Source organism: Theobroma cacao, chromosome 10 (assembly GCF_000208745.1).
Source record: "Theobroma cacao cultivar B97-61/B2 chromosome 10, Criollo_cocoa_genome_V2, whole genome shotgun sequence".
NCBI lineage: Eukaryota > Viridiplantae > Streptophyta > Magnoliopsida > Malvales > Malvaceae > Theobroma > Theobroma cacao.
The window spans coordinates 1,928,835-1,951,675 of NC_030859.1; the positions used below are offsets into that span (position 1 = coordinate 1,928,835).

The window sequence follows — 22,841 nt, forward strand, 5'->3', positions numbered from 1 at the left end:
ATATAAGCTGCCTAAGAGCATGAGAATAACTGGATGGCAGTGGCAGCCTGCTGGACAGAGCTGATCCATCTAGCCGAAAGAAAAAGATAAAAACATGAAGCCCAATATTGATAAGTTCGTACAAAAACTGATGGGTCAAAACATGAAAGGCTTGTTCGAATTTGCTGGAAGTGTATTCCTGATAAAATATTACACCCCTTTTCATCACATTTCAGCTTTGTTCAATGAACCATGTTTCAGGAAATGGGTTGTTTCACTGTTTGAGGGCATCATACGATCCATTCTTAATGTTTCAGTCCTTACTTTTCCCTTTGATCTCCCCATTGCAGTATATATATATAACAGACAATTTTCAAATATATATATATATATATATATATATAACAGAACAAAACATGNCTAATATATATATATATATATATATATATAACAGACAAAAAACCATGCAGGGAAAGTAAGAACCTGAAGAATGCTTTCAATTTGATAGATGTGTCACCACTCTAATAAGTTTTAGATTGAATACCGCTCTTAAAAATTCAGCAGCTTTTCTTTTCCCTGACAAGCATTGCTGCATCATTCATGAACCAGAATATTGATTGATTCATTCTTCCAGGGGACATACAAAACCAATGTACCTCACACAAAAACAAACAGAACAAAAGGAGGAAAGAGATTACTTGGCCTTGAACACGACAGGCAACAGCGACCAACCAAAGTGAAAGCAGCGCAGCAAAATCAAAACAGACCAAAGATTTGGAAAGGGAAGAAAATTTTCCGATTTCATTGAGTAATATAAGACAGAAATTGACTAACCAGGCAGAAAAATAAAACACTCCCCTGGCAAGTCTAAAAGCCTTGGAATCAGTTCATACTGCCATGTTAGTCTAAAGATAAATCACCTACATCTACCCTGTGAATTGAGCTCACTTCAGATGTTAGTATTCCTTGAGCTTGGCACCAATTATAGAAAAAGAAATTTGATAATAACTTATTTTTTGTATCAAATTTTTGTTTTGTTATGGAAATTGCATAGGGGTCTTCATGTTTTTGTTATGAAAATTTGTGGATCAAATGACCAAATTTACCTTCTTCTTCCCATTCTCGTATTTGGTGTGTAAGTGTATAACAATGACTTTGATATCCCAATGTCTACCTAGTAAAGACAATGCTCTTCCTAGTCTCCCCCGTGTGTGGTTTCCCAAGCTTGTCCAATTCACCTCTTTTTGCTCTCCCAAAAGCCCATGAAAGCTTTGGAAACCAAACTATATACCGAAATTCAAATCAAACCCAAGGTAGTGTCAAAAGTTGAAGTCTTGATCCAGCAAGGACTGAGAAAAAAAACCCAACTTTTGTATCTTCTCTCAATCTTTCCTACTCAGCAAAGCACAATCATTGAATCTGGACTCATGTGAAAGATTATTCCTCAGACGGTCATCAGTCAGTCTCTCTCTCTCTCCATTGGTCTTGTCTTTCCTTTTTCACTTTTCCGCTTATCCTCCCAATCATTCTTTAATTGCAAAAAAGTAAATAATAAAAAAGGGCACCCCTTCCACAAGGCAACCAAGCCCCAATAAAGAAAACAACTGTTTTTTTTGGTATAAAAACTACTGAATTCAGTAATAATGTATATACAAAGTACTAATCTTTAATTTTAAAACAATAATAATATATGGCAATGTGAAATACATCTGGGTGTTGTCTCTTTTAATTGGCCTTTTTTGAGTGTGCAGCTTCCTTCAAAATCTGAAGGAGAAACAATTCAGTCAAACAAAGAAAAACCCAAGAAGTCGAGGATAAAAGGGTGTTGATTTTCATAGATTTTTTAAGGTAAAATCTCTATTTTTTTTAACTTTGTTTCTTATTTATGCCTTTTACGTGTTTGTTTAAATGACTGGGGGTCAAAATTAGTATTATTTTAATTAAAAAAATTGATTTGATTGGTTGGGTTTAATCAAAATTTCTTTTTCATTATGAAATCTATATTCTTTTTGGGGTTTATACTTTTAATGTACTGCAAGTTGCATTTATCTAACTTCTTATATTATTAGTTGTGCAGTTCAATCAACTTGATTTGTCCATGCCTCAATTTTCTATATAATGTGATAATTAAAGGTGTACTATTTTTTTTTTCTAAAGATATAGATTTTTTATTTTATCTTGTCTTGGATTAGATGACTTTTGTTACATATGGTCTTTAACTATGTGAATAATTCTCATATTCTTATTGCCATGATCTTTTGAGGGGCTTCTTTTTATATATTTCAATGATAACCTTTCAGTTTTCTTAAAAGAACAAATTTGTGTTATCAGTGATATTGTTATACAGCAAAACAGAGATGAATTCATATAGTCAAGTGGAGTCAACTCTCCAGGAAGTACTTGAAGTGATCAAGCCCTTGCGTGAGGATTGGGTCACGCGGCAGAAGATCATTGATGAATTGCGCGAAGTTGTTCAATCTATGGAAAGTTTAAGAGGTAATTTGTATGTTACTTTTAAATGGTGATGTCTAGTTCTTTATTTTGCTTGATCCATGTAAATGCTAGTAGAGATTTTCGATGATTTGTCTATGAAGATATGAATAAAATATATGCAGGCTTATTGAATGCAATTGGCTATAGAAATACTACATTTTGCATTCCATGATGGATCAAAGAATGCCGCCTTCTGTTGGAATGTTGCAAACAATTGCAAAAGGGAAATCCTTTCAACTTATACTAGCTTAAAACTGTTCTCCTTTACCAGAGGGGCCAAAAAGTGAACATGTTTCTACTGCCTACATTCACTATGAAATAAGAAATATTATCATGGAGGAGAAATTGGCTTCCTGAAGAATGTTTAGATGATAATGGTTTTTTTGTTTCCCTTTTCTTTTGATCTGAAAGTGGACTTTCATAAGTGGCTTAAACAAGGTCCTTTTCTCGGAATGGTTGTTTGACATTTTCCCATCACGATGGAATTAGCAGGCCATAATCAGTTCAGCTAAGAAGCACCAGATTCCAGTTTTCAAGTGGAAGGATCAACCTTACATAGTACCTTTGGACCTTTTTAAAAAAAAAAATAAAAATAAATCCAGGTTTGGAAGGTGAAATTTTTCTGCAAGTATGGCATGTAATCTTGAGTAGAAAAAAAAGGTCCAGCAATTACCCCCATTTCCTATCTTTCACCTAGGGAGAAAAGGAATTGTCTGGCCTCGTGAAAAGATACATGACATGAACAAGCCTTCTTTTTGTTTTCTTTGCGTATATCATTTCTGAAGTTCTAGCTGATTATTGCACTGAATATTATCATTGGTTAAAGAGTTTGGTGATAACAATGTGTATTCTTGGCATAACTGGTGGAAGCAGGTGCAACTGTGGAGCCATTTGGATCACTTGTGTCTAATCTCTTCACAAGGTGGGGAGACTTGGACATTTCTATCGAGTTACCTTATGGTTCATATGTTTCATCTGCTGGAAAGAAACGGAAACAGACTCTACTTGGCGAATTACAAAGAGCTTTGAAACAAAAAGGTGATTTAGTATAATTTTCATGCTTTCATGTTCTTGTTAAAACACATGGGCTTTGTTCATCTCATATCATCCTTGAACATGCATGCGTAAGAGGGGAGTAAAGAAAGTTTTTTTTGGAGAGGTTTGTGGGTGGCTGTACATTGCTATTCTTTAAGTTTGATTGTTCATTATGGAGAGTGCCTCTTAATTATCAAGATAACATTTATCTGCAGACGGATGGCAGAGATTACAATTTATTCCCCACGCAAGAGTTCCCATCTTGAAAATTGAGAGCAGATGGCAGAACATCTCTTGTGATATTTCCATCGATAATCTGCAGGGCCAAATAAAGTCCAAATTCTTGTTTTGGCTCAATGAGATAGATGGGCGCTTTCGTGAGATGGTTTTACTGGTATATCTTATGACAACCAACACTTCCTGTTGTGGAGAAGAACGGATCTGATATCTCGTGTTTGTCATTCATGTTTGTGCAGGTCAAGGAATGGGCCAGTGCTAATGGTATTAATAATCCAAAGGCTGGCACATTCAACTCGTATTCCCTCACTTTGCTGGTTATCTTCCATTTTCAGGTAGCTTTTATAATTGTTTCTGGTATCAATAATAGGAAAAGTTGTAGAAGGAAGTGATATATTTAATACATCCAAAAGTGGTTTAGATGCATCTGGTTTGCTTGTAAGAGCCATAAAACCAAATTAACTGTTGCTAACATTCTGTTGCATTTGCATACCTTCCCATCCTAATAAAAATCAATTGTTTTACTTAAGAATACTGTTGTCATCTTTGTATTCCATCAGTCTGACCCCAATGTTACCCCCTTTTTTGAGTATTTTTCTGGCAAAAGGTTATAGAAAGTTCTCCTTGTCTGCTTATACTTGTTTGTATTTCTTGATTTTTCCATTGGTGTAATATTGGCCATATTTCCTATTCGTTAATTGTTGCATTTGTTCTCTATTTGTTGCAGACATGTGCACCTGCAATTTTTCCTCCTTTAAAAGATATATATCCACGTAATGTTGTTACTGATCTCACAGGTATTTTGATCTTTAATCTTAGCTAAGTGAGCAAAATGTGGAGAAAGGCCTAAGCTGAGATTCTTTCTACAAATTTTATTTAATTTTCTTGTTTATTTGCTCTTTCAGATTAGTGGTTCAAATGAAGGTGTTAGATCTTGGTAGTGTTTGATTGAAATTAAGCTCAGTCAGTCAGTTAAAATATAAGCTGCAATGTGAAATTTTTAGCAGGGTTTTTATGTAAAGAAAAATTAATAATATTATTTGATAGGAATTGTTCTCTGATGCAGGTGTCAGAGCTGATGCAGAGAGAAGAATTGCACAAGTATGTTCTTCTAACATTGCCAGGTTTAGATCAGGCAGAACCGTAAATCGAAGTTCTTTGTCTGAGTTGTTCATTTCCTTCATAGCAAAGGTATTGGTTCCTGTTATGTTCATCTATTTTGCCTGTTGATGCCATGGGACATAATATTCATTAACATTTATGACAATAGATTTCCTAAACCAGTTCTCCATGGGAGCAACAAACATGTTATTTATGCTAAATTTATAAATATCTGTGCAGTTTTCAGACATAAATTCCAAGGCCTCGGACATGGGAATCTGCACATTTACGGGACAGTGGGAGTATATAACAAGCAATATGAGATGGTTGCCCAGGACTTATGCAATATTTGTAACTCTCTCTCTCTGGTGCTTTTGCAATCCTTCATGGCTTCGACAATGATGAAAATAATAACTCTTGTTTAGGTCGAGGATCCTTTCGAACAGCCAGAAAATGCTTCGAGAGCCGTCAGTCAGAAACAACTGATAAAGATAGCTGAGGCATTTGAGACAACTCGGTGTATGCTCATCTCAGCCAATCTGACCCAAAGTACTCTCCTCCCTACATTAGTCGGGCCGAAAACATCCCGATTTATTGTAAAACAACAGTCTGTCAGTTCCTCAAGCTACAATGGTGGGCACTACCCGAATACACGTCCACAGGTGCACCGGGCTGTGCATTCACCTTTGCTAATGCAGCAGCACCAGTACAGGAACTCAAGGCCCGCAGCCTCGCAAATGCAGCAACATCAAGCTCAGATGGTGATGCCCTCGCCCTCAAGAGTGCAGCCTCAATTTCCCAAAACAAGGGTGGAAAGTAGACCAAGGCCAGCACATCAGTATCAGAAGTCGACACCTTCAGTCTCACAAGTGCAACCTCAGTTTCTGAGAGCGAGGCCGGAAAGTTTTTCTGGCAGTTTTGCCACTCAAAGGCCTGTCCAGCTAAAACATAATCAAGGGCAGATGTGGAGACCTAAATCTGATAAATAGACTGTATGGCTTGAAGCTTTGGTATTTTGGTTGAAGAAGAAAGGGTTAAAAATATATGCATAGTCTGTGAAGTTTGACTCCATTTTCAATGTGAACAATGCACTCAAACCTAAAACTATTTTCATTGCATACCTTCAGTTAGCATATCATCAAGTGTAGTATTTCATTGAAAATTGAAATATAACTGTGAAACATCTTACCTGCATCATGCTGGATTAACATACCAAAGACCAAGAGGGAAAAGAATCGCCATAATCGAAATATTCGAACAGGGGAATCGAGATTACTTTTAACTTAAAAAATTAATATTTCCCGTATCATTCCAATAAATAAAATAAAAATAATGATCCTACAACTGCCCTGAAAAAAAAATATCGTGCCTAGTTTCAAAATATATGTTACAATTAAGTTACAGAAGGAGCTGAAAGATATCAGACTCCCTTTCACATCTGGCTTTATCTTCCTGTAGCAGACTTCTCACCCACTGAAAGAATTTGATGTCCCCTGGTCAATGAATGAACAATTTAATCCTCTCTATGTGGCAGTTAAAATTTCAATAATCGTCCTGCTTTCTTTTACTTGGGAATGACCATGCGCAAGAGACAATTAGCCTGTCTAATTACCTTTTCAATTTGCATTGGTTAACACCAACTATATGCAACTTGAGTTTTTAGTTTCCATTGGTTCAACCACGAAGTAGGCGCTTGTCACATGTCAAGATCCTGTAACTTGCATGAGGACCCTCAGATGTATCACGTAGAGATGGGTGCCAACCCATGGCTTTTGCGATATCTTGAAGTTCATCCATAACATCAAGAGAATCACGGATGTATACTCGTCCACCAGGTCTCAATATCCGATCCATTTCAAGCATGATTGTAGACATATTACATCTGATATAAAAGTAAAAATAATTAAATTACCAATAACCCAACCACACTTAACCATATATTTAAACATTTCGCCTAGTAATAAAACTCCCAAATCATACAGAGTGACAATGCACCTATCCCAATCCCACCCATCTTTTCATCCTATAAAATAAGTAATTCTTGGACCTTGAATATTTATTGTCAAAGAAAAAAGAACACTGAATTCACCACTGAAAGTGGTGAATGAAATCTTCTATTTGGAGCAAAAATCAATGTCTCAACATGATCAGAACTACAATTATCAGCTAGCAGAGAAAAATTAGACCACATATCAAGGAATTAAGGTGTACCTTTTCCTCTCAATTGAGAAGAGGCCAGCTGCATGCAAGAAATCATAGGTCCTTGGGTATGTATCAAATGGTTCACACCTGATATAAATCAGACACAACTTAGTTTATAACTCAGTTCAAGATTGGTAACGACAATAACATAGAGTTTAGACTACGTAAGCATCATATGCCTATATGATGACTGAGTAACCGACAGATATTAAACGCACAATATTTTGAAACTCAGAAATGGTTAAACCAAAGTAATCCAAAAACCATGAAAAAGAGAAAAGTGGGAAGGAAGGGTTTATTTGGCAGTGTAGATAACTTTTCCAAGATCCAAGTAATGATTTAAAAATCATCAATGAAAAGTACAGCCATTTGTACTCCAATCCGATCAACTGTGCAGAATTTCCTGATTGGAATTATGGTAAAGAAAAAGTACCAATCATGCATGACCCCTATTAATCCACGATCATAAATAACAGGCAAGGTATTGGGCCCACTAACAGGGACCACATTTAGAACCCACGCATCAAGTTGATTATCAATTAGGGCTGCTGCAAATCTGCACAAAAATACATAAACCATAGATTTGAGAAATACTGTAACAAGTGTCTTAAAGGTATAGTGCAAGACTGGGTTAATAAAATACCCTCCAAAGCCAGCTCTCATGTCCAATACATTTCTCAGTTTAAACTTCTTCCAATGTAGAGCGCGGACATAGCTTGCCACTATTTCATTCCAGTATTTTGATTCTGCCTTGAAAAGCTCTTTCCTAGCTATATAGGAATCAATTTGTATGCTCTGCAGCCTGTCAGGTGGCATTTGCAGACGAGCAGGCCAAGGAACAACATTTGCACCATATCCATTCTCAGGAAGTCGACTGATGCATGCTTTCAGATCAACATACCTGAAAGATTATCCAGATATCCTGTGACTAAGTAATTTGAAACACTCACATCAGCCAGAAAGAAAATTTAGATACACGCCCTTATGTCTGGAAGACCTAAATAATCAGCAAAGGGTCCTAAGGCCTACAATAAGGACAGGAAAAATCAACTCCAATTTCGGAACTGGTTTATGAAATAATCCAGGGAGACTGATGAAGTTATATACAAATGAATTCGACATCATGTTACTGATGAAAGCCATCAGAAATGTAATCAACATTCTTCAAGCATGTTTACACAGATTTTTGGCACAGAGAAACCCAGAGAAATAACTCCACAGCTTTCATGAATAGAAAAGTGAAATCATGCCAGTAGTCAATTTAATACTGTTGTTAGTCAATAAAAATAACAATGCTCAAATTCACAATTAGGCATAACTCCAATACTTTTTCAACAAAAGCAATGATATGCACAAATTCTTTCAAGCAACAGATAGTTTCCCATTCTATTATATAGTACATATCATTAAAAGCAATATACAAAATTGCAAGGACAAGTGTCCAGAACTCCAAGCACACAATTATATGGTTGCCAATGCTTCATGCATCGTCTGATGCAGGGAATAAGGACATATATAACTAAAAATCAGCCACGGCAGTTTGATGATACTATTCCATTAAGCATAATTTTTCAAATAAAAGGCCGAGTGGCAAACATACCAAACATTATCTGGGTCATCATCTGGATCACACAAAGGAGGACTGGTCCCAGCTTCACGGCTTAAATAACAGCTGTTTTTAAAGGGCTTCTGCCATATTGCAATATATCCTTCCTTCTTTACAAGGTTCCAGCAGAGGTTAGTAGTAAGGTTAAGCATCTCTGTAAAAAAGATCAGAAAACAATTATTACAGAAAATCTAATATATAATTTCCTAAAAACTGCTAGACAACACATTTGATTAAATGATCATGAGACAAACAGAATAAATGCTCAACCAGGATAAAAGGAAAATGTTAATATGACTTAAATTTGAACTTGCAAGTGCATAATGAGTGCTTGACATACTTAACATGAATTTTAGGTCCAGTAGTTATACCTTTCCACTGTTGCTCAAGGGCTTCTTCGTGCTTGTAAACTGGCTGTGCTGCCCAAGCAAAATATCCACCAGCCCTGAGCATTCTATTCACCTCAAGGAGCAAAATTCCATCTTCATTACAAAGCATAAGAAAGGAAGTATGTGATCAGAAGATATCCCACAAGTTGATTTTAAGACAGTAAATGAAGAAAACATGAATATGAATATCCTAGAAACATCTGTTGAAAGATAATATTTTTAATGAAATATAAACAGGAAAGGGGAAAAAGTGTTTTTGTGTTTACAAAGAAAAGGAAAGGTTTTGGCAAAGAGAAAGGAAACCAGTATCATGCAAGAACTTCCTCTCTGGAAAAGGGAAAGAAAGACAAGATCACAAAAGAATGAGCATATATGTTGCCAAAGCCCAAAGTTAGTGCAGAGATGACATTTGGAATATATACAAAAACTATTAATCAGTTCTAACTATTTTTGCTACCAAAAATAACTAGATAAGACATGAGCCAAAAGTTTACCATCACGAGTCCAATTGATACGACATCTAGAACAATGTATTAAATCAAAGGCTTGACTTGGGTAAGGTAGGCGGCGAGTTGCAAATGCAGCCACCATTGCAGGCACTCCACGCTCAAGTGCAAATTGAATCTGGTTTTCATGAACATCTTTCGGAGCTATTGACATGGTTATAACATTCCGAGATAGCAAATAGGCACCGAAACTTGCCACACCACATCCAACATCCAGAACAACTCGAATATGATTACCAAATGTAATCTCAGGGACCATCTGGGTAGACAGATCAGAACTTGATCATCAGAAACAAAATGCAGAGACCAATTTGCTTGGATATCTTTATGCATCATATAAACTATTAAAATAACCTTAGAAATCTGATCCAGGTATTGGTCCGCCCCATGTATGAACTGTGTACCACCTCCAGGAAACTTGAATTTATCTTTTCCTCTTGCAATCCAATTTTGACCACCTTTGTCATCTACTAGACGTGTATGAGGAACATTGCTGAACCATACCTACCCATTGAAGCAGTATATCCTATTAAACAACTAGGTATGCTACAAATAAGAGAAAGAATAAACCACAACAAGAACTACTTCAAAACAAACCTACAAGTAATTAAAAGTACTTCCAAAAGCACAAAAAGAAAAATAAGGGGAAAAGCAAAAGGAAAACACTAGGAATTTCTTTTCCTCTAATCCCTCATCAACAAAAGGGGAAAGAAAATCAAAACCACCAAAATATAACACTCCATATTTCATATACTCTCCATTTCTCTGCTTCTCAGCAACTGAACTTAGCTCCACCAAACAAAGCTTTAATCCCAATTCTCAAACAAAAAAACAAGTTAAGCTTAACTACATTTCTTCATTCTGCTCGACCTAGGCTGTATTCCTCATAAAGATCTAAAGATGCCAAATCCTTCCTAAACACTCAGATGAAAAAGAAATACCCCATTTGGTTCTAATTCTCAACTTGATAGTCTCCATGTCGAGCTTGAGTATTCACGGAGCTAAGCCCAAGTAGCTTCACCCAGTTTCACCCATACTCACTAACAACCAAATAAAGAATAAAGAGCACAAAATACACAAAAAATTCAATATTCCATTTCCTTTTCCATATATATTTCAAAATTAAACAAAATGCTTTACCTCATCACGGCTCCTAGGCCACGGGATCGGAGGCTTGTACCCTTTCGGAGCTGGAACCAAGCAATTTAATCCTTTTCCTTTTTCCGGACAATGCCGTTCAAATCTCTCCCCTCTCTCCGTCGATTTAAGCCTCCTAATGGCTTCCACGTTATCCAAACAGGGTATATACTCTCTCATATTCTCTTTACAAAGCCCAAACTTCTTAACCCTAAACGTAACTCTAACATCCTCCTTTTCCGTTTCCGCCTCAATCTCCGTTCCGTTCCCCCAATTCTCCACCAAATCCGGGTCGAACTCCCCGATCTCAAACTCATCCGACATCGTCCCATTCTCATCCACGATCCCGTAACTCTTGATCCGATCCGGCGGCGGAGGGGCAGCTGGCTCGGACACCGACACCGAGTTTTCTTTGCTGTTAACTGAACCAGCTGGTTTCGGTCCGGTTTCCGGTTCGGTGGTGTTAATGAGAGCGGATATGTTGAATACTTTATTGAGATTAGGAGAATAAGCAACGGAAGCCAAAGACGGCGTCGTTTTAGTAGGGGATTGGCGGGAGAAGAAGATGAGCTGGCGGGAACCGTCGGACCAGTGTTTCCCTAAGTAAAAGAAAGACACGGATATGAAAATGAAGGCCGAGAATTTGATTGCTGTTGGGCTCTTGAGGAAATCGACATTGCCGAGAAGTTTCATCGTCGAAACCTATAAACGACGGCGATCGGTGGCGGTTCTGCGGGAGATCTGGGGTGTCGTTTCTGAATCTAAGAGAATCCACCACAGACTACAGTGGCATTTTTGTTATTTCGGGGATGGGGAAAAACGGGAATGAGATAGAGTGTGGAGAGAGTATAAAGTAACGGAATCTGGGATAGCTGGAAATATTTCAAAGGTTATGTATAATGGCTAACCTCCCCAAGAGGTGAATGGAGAATTTGCCTTTTCCCCCCTTTTTTTCAACTTATTTTAAACTACATTCCTTTTTTTGGTAATTGAAGACATAAAATAAAATGAAAAGAGTATGTATAAAACGAAGAAACCAAATATGTTTTCATATATTAATTATATATAGAGAGGGACATAATGCTCAAAAAAAAATTTAAATTATTTTAAAATTTTTAAATAAATTTTTATTCTTTTATTATATTTAATCATATTCATGTATGATTAATGATTAATTAATTAATCATTAATTAAAATATTATTTATTATTTTATATTCACATGATATTAATACGGTGATGATGTAGAAAATAAAAAATGTTATATGATTATATTATCATATTAAATTAACGTATTACGTCATTATCAATTATGATATATTAACATGTTATGTTAACGTCATATGACATAACATGACAAATAAAATTTTAATTAAGTTAATTATTAGTTATAATGGATTATTTGACTCAAAATAAAAATATAAAAGACTTATTTGAATTTTTCTAAATAGTTTAAGATTTTTTTAAAAATTATGCCATGTAAATTTAATTTAGTAATTGGTATGTAATTTTTAATATAAAAAATAAGATTCAAAATTTTTTTAAATAAAAAAACACACTTTTACATTCATATTGTTAATAATTTAAATTTTATTTTTTACTTAATTTACAACTAAAGATATATGTTGTATATTATGAGTTACTTTATTTACCCTTTTAGTACTCAAGGTTTTTTTTTTTACTTTTTTTCAATTACCAAATTTAATTGTTTTAGTAAAAAAAGTTTAAATTAAATTATATTTTTATGAAAGTTTTGAGTAAATCTTTATAACTAAATCCATTCAAAAAATATATATATAACAACCAACCTTTCTTTTAATGTAAAAAAAAAAAAGAAACGATTAATTTATCAATTAGAAAAATTATGATTAATTAATCGGATAAACTTCATTCCAATGGATTATGGTGGGTAATATTTTATCATCTAAAGGAAAGAATAATCGGGTAAAAAACAAAAAAAAAAAAGGAAAAAGTCGGCAGCAATGCTTGGCACGTGGTAGGATTATAGCTTGAAAGCACGGAGATTATGTGTTACCCTGGATCACCCATCCATTTGGCACATTTTAATTAAATCGGTTTAATTAGCGGGAATTCAATGCATTGTTTGCTTATTTTCAAAGTTTTCTTCTAAAAAAATAAAAAAAATTAAAGTCCCAATCTTTTACTTTATTTTTTAATTAATAATCATATATTTAGTCTATATTATTCTAAAAATATGTGCTTTGTATTTTTGGGATCGATGACGTGCTTAAATGTAATTAAAAAAAAAAAACAACTATAAATTTTACTCAAAGTGGAGTTTACGTATATTTTTTTTATTAAATTTTTGTTATGTATTAAAATTAATATATATTATTACACCTGAACATTTGGTCAATTGATTAGTGCATGATCCTTCTGCTTAAAGAGTAAGTTCAAATTCCCCCTTCCCTCAATTATAAAATATATATATATATATATATTATCTTAATTATATAAAGTAAATTGTTAAGTTTGGTATTAGGCATTAAGTGATATTATCTCAATTACCAAAATTATTTCAAAATCAAAATAATTCATTAACATCAAATATTAAATTAGAGATATTTATGTCTTTCAATTTACACATAATATCTAAAAAATTATAAATTATTTAGAAAAATTTAAGTAAGTTTTTATTTTTTATTACATTCAAACAAATCCATATACTTTTATTTTGAATCATATAAATTTTTTCATATCACATGATATGTTGATATATTATATTGAATGATGATGTGATCTGCTGATATGGTATGATAATATAGGTATTTTTTGTCATCCACATTAACATGTTAACATATAATAACAAATGATATTTCGACTAATAATAATTAATTAATTATTAATTATAAAAAACTTATTTGATCAAAATAAAAGTTATTTATAAAAGCTTATTTGGTGGTATTTCAACTTATGACTAATTAATGACAAATATTAATTATACAAATTTATTTGATTAAAATAAAAATAAAAGAATTTGATTGAATATAATAGAAAAAAAACTTATTTGACTTTTTGATTTTTTCAAATATTATGTCTTTACTTTTTTTATTTTTTTAAAAAATTACCCCTTTTCTTAAGAAATCTACCAATAGGTTCTCTTTATATATAAACCAATTCGGTTAACTACATTTATATATACTAATATTTGTTGTCAAGCGCAATAGTATTTAGTTTTTATTTATTTTAAAATAAAAATTACATATAAAATGTAGAAGTTTGATTCCTATAAAATAAGTGTAATATTAATTTATAAATAAAATTTACTGAATGCAATTTCAATTTTTATCCATTTGGATAAATTTTATTAATATTTAAAATAAAAAATTTTAAAAATATAATGAACAAATATGTTCATTTTCGTTAATCAAAAAATTTTCAACGTCCATACTTTTATGCATTTTTTTATATATAGCAAAATAATATTTACACTCCATTTATTTAATGTTTTTTATTATTTATTATTTGTTTTTTTTATAAAAACTGAAGAGAAAGTAAAAAGAAAATAACAAAACATAAAAAAGCAAAAAGCACCATCAATAAAATAGAACTTTAATTAATAATATCACCTAAAAATCAAATAAAATAATTAAAATAATAAATATAATTTACTTCCTTGCAAATTATTAAGTATTGAATTCCAACTTTTATTATTTAAATTATTTTTTCGATTTAATGATTAAAAAATATTTTCTCATCTAAAAATGAATGTTATAAAACCAAATTTCATACAATAAAAATATAGACAAAACAAATTTTAATTAATAAGTTCAAAAAGGGGATCGTTTGACAGTGAGGAGATCACATCAATTTTTGTTATTTATGTATAATTAGTTATTTAATTAAATGTATTTTTAATAATATTTCAAACTTGATTTAAATTTATTAATATATATAATTTATTTATGTTTTAGTTTTTCATTATAAGAATAGTGTACAATATCTCACGTTTAAATTTTAATCAAAATTTCAAACGAGTTTATTAATTTTTGAAATGGACATTTCATCTAAAAAGTGTAAACATTATTACTAGAGAATATGAAAAAGATTAAAGTATTTTTTTTATTAGTCTATAAAATTATTATTATATAATTTTTTAAAAAATAAAAAAGTTTAGAGTTTTTGAAATTAATAAAAAATATCTAATAATAATTTTTAAAATTAATAAATAGTAAAAATGATAATGTTTATTTTTAAAATTAATCTATTCATTTAAAATTTTGATTAAAATTAAAAAAAAAGTATTTTACCAAAAAAGAGATTATTTCTATTTATTTTTATCCTTTTTCTTTACTCGGAACATAGTTTTCCAACTTCCAAACGGAAAGGGGAAGCTCCACAAATAATATATACATTTTGCCCGCCATCTTACCGTACACAAATCCTAATAACCAACCCAAAAACTCCACCGAAGCAAAAAAACCTCCCCGACAAACTTCTTTCACGATTTCCCCACCGGTTATCTTATCACCGTCGCCTCCACCGCCACCACCGATACCACCGTTCCACTGCCACTAACCTCCTGAATTCCACATTTTGCCCTCACAAATTCTCCGAAGTTACCTACAATGCAATTTCTAGGGTTAGGGTTTTGGGGAACTAGATGAAATAAGAAGAACCATGGACGATTTCAAGGACTCGGTATCGAAATCGGTGAGCGAGACTGTGAACGGGTCGCACCAGTTCACGATCAAGGGTTACTCGTTGGCGAAAGGGATGGGCCCTGGAAAATGTATAGCCAGCGATGTTTTCACCGTCGGAGGTTTCGATTGGGTGATTTACTTTTACCCCGACGGTAAAAATCCGGAGGATAGTGCTATGTATGTTTCGGTTTTCATTGCTCTGGCCAGCGAAGGTACCGATGTCCGTGCACTTTTCGAGCTCACGCTTGTGGACCAGAGTGGGAAAGGGAAGCATAAGGTTCATAGTCACTTTGATCGGGCGTTGGAGAGTGGACCTTATACGTTGAAGTATAGAGGGAGCATGTGGTAAATATTTTGAGTTTGTCAATTTAGGATTTGGTTCATAATTTTATGTTTATTTTTTAAATTGTGTGTTTGGAGAATGAATTTGATAATTTATAATGTAATTGTTGTTCTTATTTATATCATAATTATTAAATGAGTTCATGTTAGTGAATTGTGATTGAAATGAACTATAGAGGTTTAGGGGATGTGAGATTGTTTTTAATGCTTTTGTTTGATGAAATGATAAATGTTGGTGCGGGTGTAGGGCATGGGTATGAGTGGTAGGTTACATTTTTGGCATCTTTTTTTACATTTAATTTTGAGGTCTAAGCATCTGCACTGAAATAAATTTGAGGTGTCCAAGAAGTATAGACTCATATAGGTTAAACCCCACATAAAAACTGTATAACTGAAGTGAACCTAGGATAAGACCCAATGACTGAAACAAGGAAATGAAAGATGGGGGGTGGTTCTAGGGGCAGCGACCTGTAACTTATCTCTTTTAGAGGAAATGATATGTTGGTGATTTCCATCTGATTTCACTTTAAATGACTGTTCTTTTGTGTTAGATATTAAGTGTCCATCTGTATTGTTGTTGAAATATGCATTTTATTTTGATGAGCTTCGAAATTTCTTGTAAGATGTTAAAATTATATATACACACATATGCACTGCATACATACATACATACATGCGTAGATATTTCAATAATATGTGGATCCATGTGCAGGTCTTATTTGGATAAGCTATTGATTGTATCTTACCTCTTTCTCCCATGCATTCAGGGGTTACAAGCGTTTCTTTAGAAGAACAACTTTAGAAACTTCTGACTATATTAAGGATGATTGCCTAATCATGAACTGCACTGTTGGAGTAGTCAGAACTCGCCTCGAGGGACCAAAGCAGTGTTCTATTTCTGTACCGCCATCAGAAATGGGTCAGAATCTTAAAGCCTTGTTGGAGTCTGAAGTTGGTTGTGATATCATTTTCCAGGTTGTTGATGAGAAATTTAAAGCACATAAGTTGATCCTTGCTGCCCGCTCACCTGTTTTTAGAGCGCAGTTTTTTGGGCTTGTTGGGGATCCTAACATGGATAAAGTAGTAGTGGAAGATTTTGAGCCCTCTATCTTCAAGGTGATGCTTCTTCTTACTTTCATTTGGACTTTGAAGAATGAACATAGAATTGAACATGTCGTATAAGCAAACTCTTCAAATGAATATATGATTCTTCTTAATTCATTGAATTAGAATTCAACGAAATGTGGTTATATTTGCCTGGATGCAAAGATCCAACTATGGATTTTAGTTCTGTCGATGTGCAATTTTTATTTATTGGCTGATTAACCTGAAATGAGAAGTCATCCTTCCCATTTGCTGTCTTTCTTGTTCTTCCAGGCAATGCTTTTGTTTATTTATACCGACAAGCTTCCTGATGTACAAGAGATTACAGGCTCAACGTCCATGTGTATGTCTACCAACATGGTGCAGCATCTTTTGGCTGCTGCTGATCTGTACAATTTAGATAGACTCAAAGTGTTGTGCGAGGCAAAATTGTGTGAAGAACTTAATGCTGACACAGTGGCAACAACCCTTGCACTAGCTGAGCAGCACCATTGCGCACAGCTTAAGGCCATATGTTTGAAATTTGCTGCAACTCCAGCAAACTTGGGAGGTGCGTGTTCGTAGATACTGACCGGTGAAAATTTCAGGTTATGTCAACTTGGTTTTTGTATGGTTTGCTCTTCAGAAGTCCTTTGGTGCTTCCTCATGCATATCTAGCTCATGGCAGATGCTTATAATCCCTTAACCTTCAAGAGGCTTTGGTAAAATTTTTAGATAAAACTAGTTTGATATGTACTTTATATTTTACCAAAGCGATACAAGAGTGCCAATGTAGTCACTTGACAAGTCTGCAGATGCCTTACATTGTGAGGTGATCTGGTTTTCTATTTTGTTATTTTATGACTTATACCCCATTCTCACTCCTCGTTTCTAAGGAGCAAGAAGTGGCTATGCATTAAATAGTTTCAGTCATCATTTATAACTTCTTGATGCTGGACTTTTCAACCACAACTTTGCAAACTTGGGAAAGGCAAATGAAAAAGGAGTGACAAATAGGGATGGATGTCTTACCATACATCTCTGTTAATTTTTTACTCAAATCTGTGCAACGTTATCTTGGAGATGGAACATACCAAATTTGTCCTACTGTAATTTACATGTGGCATGTGGCTTGCTTGTGGCATGCTTGTGTTTTTAAACCTAAGGAATCTTTGGTCCCCTCTGAAGCATGGAAAGACATGGAAAATAGTTGTTATACTAAATGCGGAGAAATGGTCTAGAGCAGATTATTTGGTTTGCGTGCATTGCAAGTTAAGTGGTCAAAAAAGTTCAATGCTTTTGTTGTTGGACTAGATCCCTGAAAATTTGTCATCGTAATGTGGAATTATTCTGGTTGCGTGCACCAGTAGTCATTTGTCTCTTGCAGTCAGTTTCTATTGCAAGGGTACTTTTTTACTTATGCCTGGCCCATTAGTTGTTGACACCCTGTGCATGTGTTCTTTCCAGGGCCAGTGGAAAGAAGTTGTGGATTTGCAATAGATTACTTGATTGGCATGAACTTAATAATTTCTGTTCAAATGTTGAAATTATATATTTGTAACTAACATGTGTTTCTTGTTAGTGCTAACACAGAAGCTAATGTATTTTTCAATGTTTTGCAGCGGTAATGCAGTCAGAAGGGTTCAGGCACTTGGAGGAATGTTGCCCATCTTTGTTGTCTGAGCTTTTGAAGACCTTTGCATCAGGTGAGGAGAGCTTGAGTCAGCTGTCCAGTAGGAAGAGGAGTGGCAGCAGTGTATACGGGATGGATCTAGCAGCAGAAGGTCCTGTGGCAGAATCGGTGAATCCTAATGGCAGGCGTGTTCGGAGGCGTTGAATTCCAATGGTAGGCGTGTTTGGAGTGTTTCTAGGATATACAGTCCACAAACCTCTAGGGAGTGGAATTTTAACAAAACGCTAGTTATGTATTGCATGTTAATATTTAGTCAAAACTTGTAATGCTTCTTTTTGTTTTTTCTCTGTATAAAGTAACTCTGTTTTCTTGAGGGTTGAAACTCATTCTTCGTTTTTCACATAACCAGTTATTTATTTATGGTGCAATTAATAGCTCAGTTGTGTTTTATGGAATTATTTACTTGAGCATTACTAAGAGCTAATAGTTTGGCTGTGTTTTATGAACGAAAATCAGAGTCAGTCAGGCTCTAGACTTTAGTGTTATTGTTTTTCTTGACTTAATTTGTGTTTTTACGTGTGGAAATGGTCTTCTAGTGAATAAATCTTGAAACATGTATCCGTCATTAGCAATCTCTTGACATTGGATTGTCTAAGTTTTTGCTACTGGATGTAGATTCCTATGTAATGCCATGAGTACTATTACCAGGGATGCAGGATTGTTTGGTCCAAATAACAGAGACATTGCCCGGTGTTCAGAGGTGGTTGCTCTCTGTATAACGGCTAAAGATATGAATCTTGCAAGAGAATGTCTGCTAGTTTCAAGTTACCTGCACTTTATAGTCTGGTTCATCAGTACTGAACATTAGGTATTTTCATGATTAGTCTTACAATTTCTAATGTGTATGCATTTTCAGTTCCATGGACGAATTTTGGACAAGGCCATAGGATAGGAAAAGATTCAAAACCATGATATTGTAGACAAGGCCCATACAAATGAATGCGTGGTAACTTGTCATAGAACCCCCAGTGGAACATAACTGTCTTATAGCAGATGCTGTTACTTCAAATTCTCTATGTAGGAACGTGGAATTAGTGAAGTTTACAAGACACCTGACATAAAAACAAGAATTACTTATAGCTAATGTAAGTAGAAGGGCTTTGGTGGCCATGGAAATCGGGCCAGAGAAAGGCACCCATGGCAAACTGTCTCTTGTAAGCCAAGTCACCTTTAGTAGACAACCCATATTCAGCCAAAAGCCTGTCAAGCTTCCACTCCGGCATGTCCTGGTAGTCCTTCTGTGTGTACCTAGGGTAGTGAAGAGGCATCTGAAAGAAGCTAACTCCATTCTGTTTCTCACTCTCCATCCTCCCACTTCTCTGATCTCTCACTGTGCTCACACCTTAAAAACTTTCTGTATCTCTTTAAAGAGTTTGGAGTAATGTGGGCAATTTATATGAGTCTCTGTTGGGTCTTTATTTATGCAGGGCTTAATGCTCGATAGGCAATCAAGCATGCCGAGATATCACAAGAATCGGTTGGTGCACCTTCTCTTTGCTCTGCATGTGCAATGTTTTTGTGTTTTTAGAGGTGAAAATTGCATGAATTGCTCATGCCTGCCATGGATTCTTTCAGGCTTCAAGCTTAACCTGGTTTTAGCTCGCGTAAATTACAGAAAGACTCCACCCCAACCCATAGATTTGCTACCTGTCATCAGCCAGCTAGTATTGTTTTATTTTCAGTTAGTTTTCTCTAACCAGTGCTTACATATGTAAATTTTAACCTAAGATTCCATACGAAATAGGGATTATAATCAATATCTTATAATCGGGTATCTTGTGTTATTCGTTAAGATTTCATATGGAATAGAAATTATAATCAATATTTTGGAATCAAGTATCTTGTATTATTCGATCCAATTAAGTAAGATTAAGATATTCAAGTATTTAATATGTAATGTTTAAGGTTCAGATACGAGGGTTCGTAAATTATTGACACGTATTGTTCAAATATGCGAAACTCATACATGAAACCGGTTTGAAACCAAAATGCCGAAAACGTCGTCAAACTTTCTCCCCATGTTCTAGCAATGGCGATGCAACAACCAAACCTGTGGTGGTCGCTGTCGATAAACCGTCTCTTTCATGCATTGTACATGGCAAGAACAACAAACACGTAGAACTAAGTACTGTTGAGATTGGAAGGCTTCCAATCACATGAGACATTGTCACCCTGCAAAGGGAAAAAAGGAGATAGGTACCAAGAGGTTCCCCATGGAGCCCCTCCAATCCGTAAATTCAGGGGCAAAGGTAACTCCTCAGCTGTCCGATCTACCAAAAACAAGATCCACCGTAGGGTTACTAACAATCATTGGACCATATCGGTTCAACATCCGCACGATGGCTCATTGAAAAAAGAGATGGTGGTACCATTAAATGATGAAGAAACAAGCATCATCATCATCACATTAGTTTTCAGTTCTTCCATCAGCTGCTTGAAGCTATGGCTTTTGCTTTGAAAACAATTGCATGTTGAACTCAATCCCTCCCAATGCAACCCAAAAATCTTATTGAGGTTGCCAAAGCTTTCCTTTCCTTTGCATGCATGAACATGATACCTCCAAGCTCTTTACCCAATTGGGACATAAGATTTGGAAAAAAGTATGAAATGATTAAGGTAAACATACAAGAGATAGGGTATCCGTTATTTTTGAGATATCATATTTTAAACTCTATAAATATCAAATTAGCTTTTACAATTATTACTCGAATACATACCCTAATATCTTAAATACTACTCGTTAAATACTCGAATATCTTAATTTTACTTAATTGGGTTGAGTAATATTAGATGCCTAATTATAAAAGTACCCATTATCATCTCTATGAGTTATGTATATACATATAGAACTTATTGACTTAATCAGTGAATACATCAACGGTCGAAAAAAATATACGAAACTCATTAGATATGCGGTAGATATTCATTTAGAGTTTATTTTCATGACTTTAAGGATTTAACGATAAATAACTTAAAATTTTTTTGAATTAACTCTTTCTTGAAAGTTTAATGGCTAGAAACTTAATAATTTTGATTGGAACGGATGGGAGAATTATTAGCACAATGAGATTGCAACATGGGAGTGGCATTTTCCTTGACTTCCCAAACTTGCACTAAAGCTTTATTTGCCCTGAAATGGGAAACGTGTGCCTCCCTAGGCCAATGCTTTAAGGCCCAACATGTTACATAATGTGACTCTCACATGTGATCCAATCCATATCAAAACAAACCTGATCCTGTGGGGTCAAGTGCACCCACAATCATTGGGCCTCTCTTCCCCACACATGATCGATTGTGCCAAATGATAAGCCCATCAATATCAGCCACATGAATCGTGGGGCCCAATCATTTGCTTCTTATCTAAAACAGGTTAAAAAATAAAAAGCCATCATTGGGAGAGGGCCCATGTTTTGATTAGCATGTTTTCATGGTAAATTGAGGCCCAAAATTAAAAAAATAATAAAAACCTTGGCCTGTTCAAAATAGCTTTACGGATCCGTACAATAATTAGGCCTTCAAATTAATGGTTTAGAGACATTTAGTCACGGATATAATAGCTACTTGGGCTAGGCCTGTGGGACATTTTTGTCATGTACACCAAATTTTCTTTTATATGGTAGACCAAAGACGTAATAAAGAAAAAGAAATATAATGGGAACTTAAAAAATTGTACAACGTTCTCGTTGTATTCGTTCACCGATAGACCCATAGAGAGAGAGCTGTTTTGATCTGAGTTTACCTTAACTCTAATATCTTTTATGAGTTTGGTAGTTTCTGATATCACTTATCACGAATCTATATTTTCAATTCAAAAAACATATCTATCAAATAAAAGAAATTTCTTACTTATAAGCTTAAGACTCATTTCATCTCTTAATGATATGAGATCTGTGACATTTGCATTAAGTTAACAAATATGTTGAACATTTGGATGATTAGAATTTAAAATTTTATTTTGAAGGTTTCGAATTCGAATTGTGGGATAAACGGAGAGAAGGTTATCCTCCATAGTATAAACAAATATCACATGTACCACCAAAGACTTGCAACCTCAAGAAAACTCCGAAGACATGACCATTTGAACCAAAGTTCAAGGTCACAATTTTGTAAATTAAAAGCAAAATTCTATGACCATATTATATTTAGAAAAATATTTTCACATTTAATATGACTACGAGGAGTGGACACTCGTTAATAACTTGAAAAATTAAGAAAGATATTCTCAAACCTTTTTTGGATCTAATTTCCTCTCTGAGCAATTTGAAAAATCTATTAACTCATATAAACTTAATGCATTCAAAAATTTACTTGCAAAGTGTTTCGAGAAAAAATCAAACCCTAATTAATATAGAAATAGGCTGTAATATATTGAGCTA

At 34.3% G+C, this 22,841-nt stretch overlaps 3 protein-coding genes across 8 annotated transcripts; 2 read left to right on the plus strand and 1 right to left on the minus strand.

Moving 5' to 3' along the window:
* On the plus strand, positions 1,327–5,983 carry LOC18586067 (protein HESO1). Of its 4 annotated transcripts, none has more exons than XM_018129275.1 (10): positions 1,327–1,437; positions 1,731–1,827; positions 2,311–2,475; positions 3,346–3,510; positions 3,723–3,901; positions 3,984–4,079; positions 4,472–4,541; positions 4,811–4,935; positions 5,086–5,196; positions 5,271–5,983. In XM_018129275.1, the coding sequence occupies exons 3-10, from the start codon at positions 2,337–2,339 to the stop codon at positions 5,832–5,834; spliced, it is 1,449 nt and encodes a 482-aa protein (XP_017984764.1). In that variant the 5' UTR covers positions 1,327–1,437; positions 1,731–1,827; positions 2,311–2,336; the 3' UTR covers positions 5,835–5,983. The 4 variants fall into 4 exon arrangements, with proteins under 4 accessions (XP_017984764.1, XP_017984763.1, XP_007009280.1 ...); XM_007009218.2 differs by lacking the exon at positions 1,327–1,437 and adding an exon at positions 1,513–1,595; XM_018129274.1 differs by lacking the exon at positions 1,327–1,437 and having other exon boundaries at positions 1,511–1,827.
* LOC18586068 (probable methyltransferase PMT11) lies at positions 6,096–11,561 on the minus strand. 3 transcript variants are annotated; one of them, XR_001929871.1, is made up of 10 exons: positions 10,689–11,558; positions 9,903–10,052; positions 9,537–9,807; positions 9,025–9,135; positions 8,648–8,807; positions 7,691–7,948; positions 7,481–7,603; positions 7,057–7,134; positions 6,458–6,727; positions 6,096–6,338 (listed from the first exon to the last, which is right to left on the minus strand). XR_001929871.1 is itself a non-coding variant. In XM_007009219.2 (9 exons), exons 1-9 carry the CDS (start codon positions 11,376–11,378, stop codon positions 6,520–6,522), a joined length of 2,049 nt encoding a protein of 682 aa, XP_007009281.2. In that variant the 5' UTR covers positions 11,379–11,558; the 3' UTR covers positions 6,096–6,519. The 3 variants fall into 3 exon arrangements, 2 of the variants coding, with proteins under 2 accessions (XP_007009281.2, XP_017984762.1); XM_007009219.2 differs by having other exon boundaries at positions 6,096–6,727; XM_018129273.1 differs by lacking the exon at positions 7,481–7,603 and having other exon boundaries at positions 6,096–6,727; positions 10,689–11,561.
* LOC18586069 (BTB/POZ and MATH domain-containing protein 3) lies at positions 15,048–18,855 on the plus strand. Its single transcript, XM_018129504.1, has 4 exons — positions 15,048–15,692; positions 16,457–16,805; positions 17,067–17,343; positions 18,395–18,855. The coding sequence occupies exons 1-4, from the start codon at positions 15,325–15,327 to the stop codon at positions 18,607–18,609; spliced, it is 1,209 nt and encodes a 402-aa protein (XP_017984993.1). The 5' UTR covers positions 15,048–15,324; the 3' UTR covers positions 18,610–18,855.

Excerpts from the sequence above, each read along its gene's own strand:
- LOC18586069 (XM_018129504.1), top strand. The coding sequence starts at position 15,325 with ATGGACGATTTCAAGGACTCGGTATCGAAATCGGTGAGCGAGACTGTG. Across the intron at positions 15,693-16,456 it reads AAGTATAGAGGGAGCATGTG|GGGTTACAAGCGTTTCTTTA; the intron begins GTAAATATTTTG and ends CCATGCATTCAG. Across the intron at positions 16,806-17,066 it reads TTGAGCCCTCTATCTTCAAG|GCAATGCTTTTGTTTATTTA; the intron begins GTGATGCTTCTT and ends TTGTTCTTCCAG.
- LOC18586068 (XM_007009219.2), bottom strand. The coding sequence starts at position 11,378 with ATGAAACTTCTCGGCAATGTCGATTTCCTCAAGAGCCCAACAGCAATC. Across the intron at positions 7,604-7,690 it reads ATGAGAGCTGGCTTTGGAGG|ATTTGCAGCAGCCCTAATTG; the intron begins GTATTTTATTAA and ends ATTTTTGTGCAG. Across the intron at positions 6,728-7,056 it reads TTCTCAATTGAGAGGAAAAG|ATGTAATATGTCTACAATCA; the intron begins GTACACCTTAAT and ends CTTTTATATCAG.
- LOC18586067 (XM_018129275.1), top strand. The coding sequence starts at position 2,337 with ATGAATTCATATAGTCAAGTGGAGTCAACTCTCCAGGAAGTACTTGAA. Across the intron at positions 2,476-3,345 it reads ATCTATGGAAAGTTTAAGAG|GTGCAACTGTGGAGCCATTT; the intron begins GTAATTTGTATG and ends TGGTGGAAGCAG. Across the intron at positions 4,542-4,810 it reads TGTTGTTACTGATCTCACAG|GTGTCAGAGCTGATGCAGAG; the intron begins GTATTTTGATCT and ends TCTCTGATGCAG.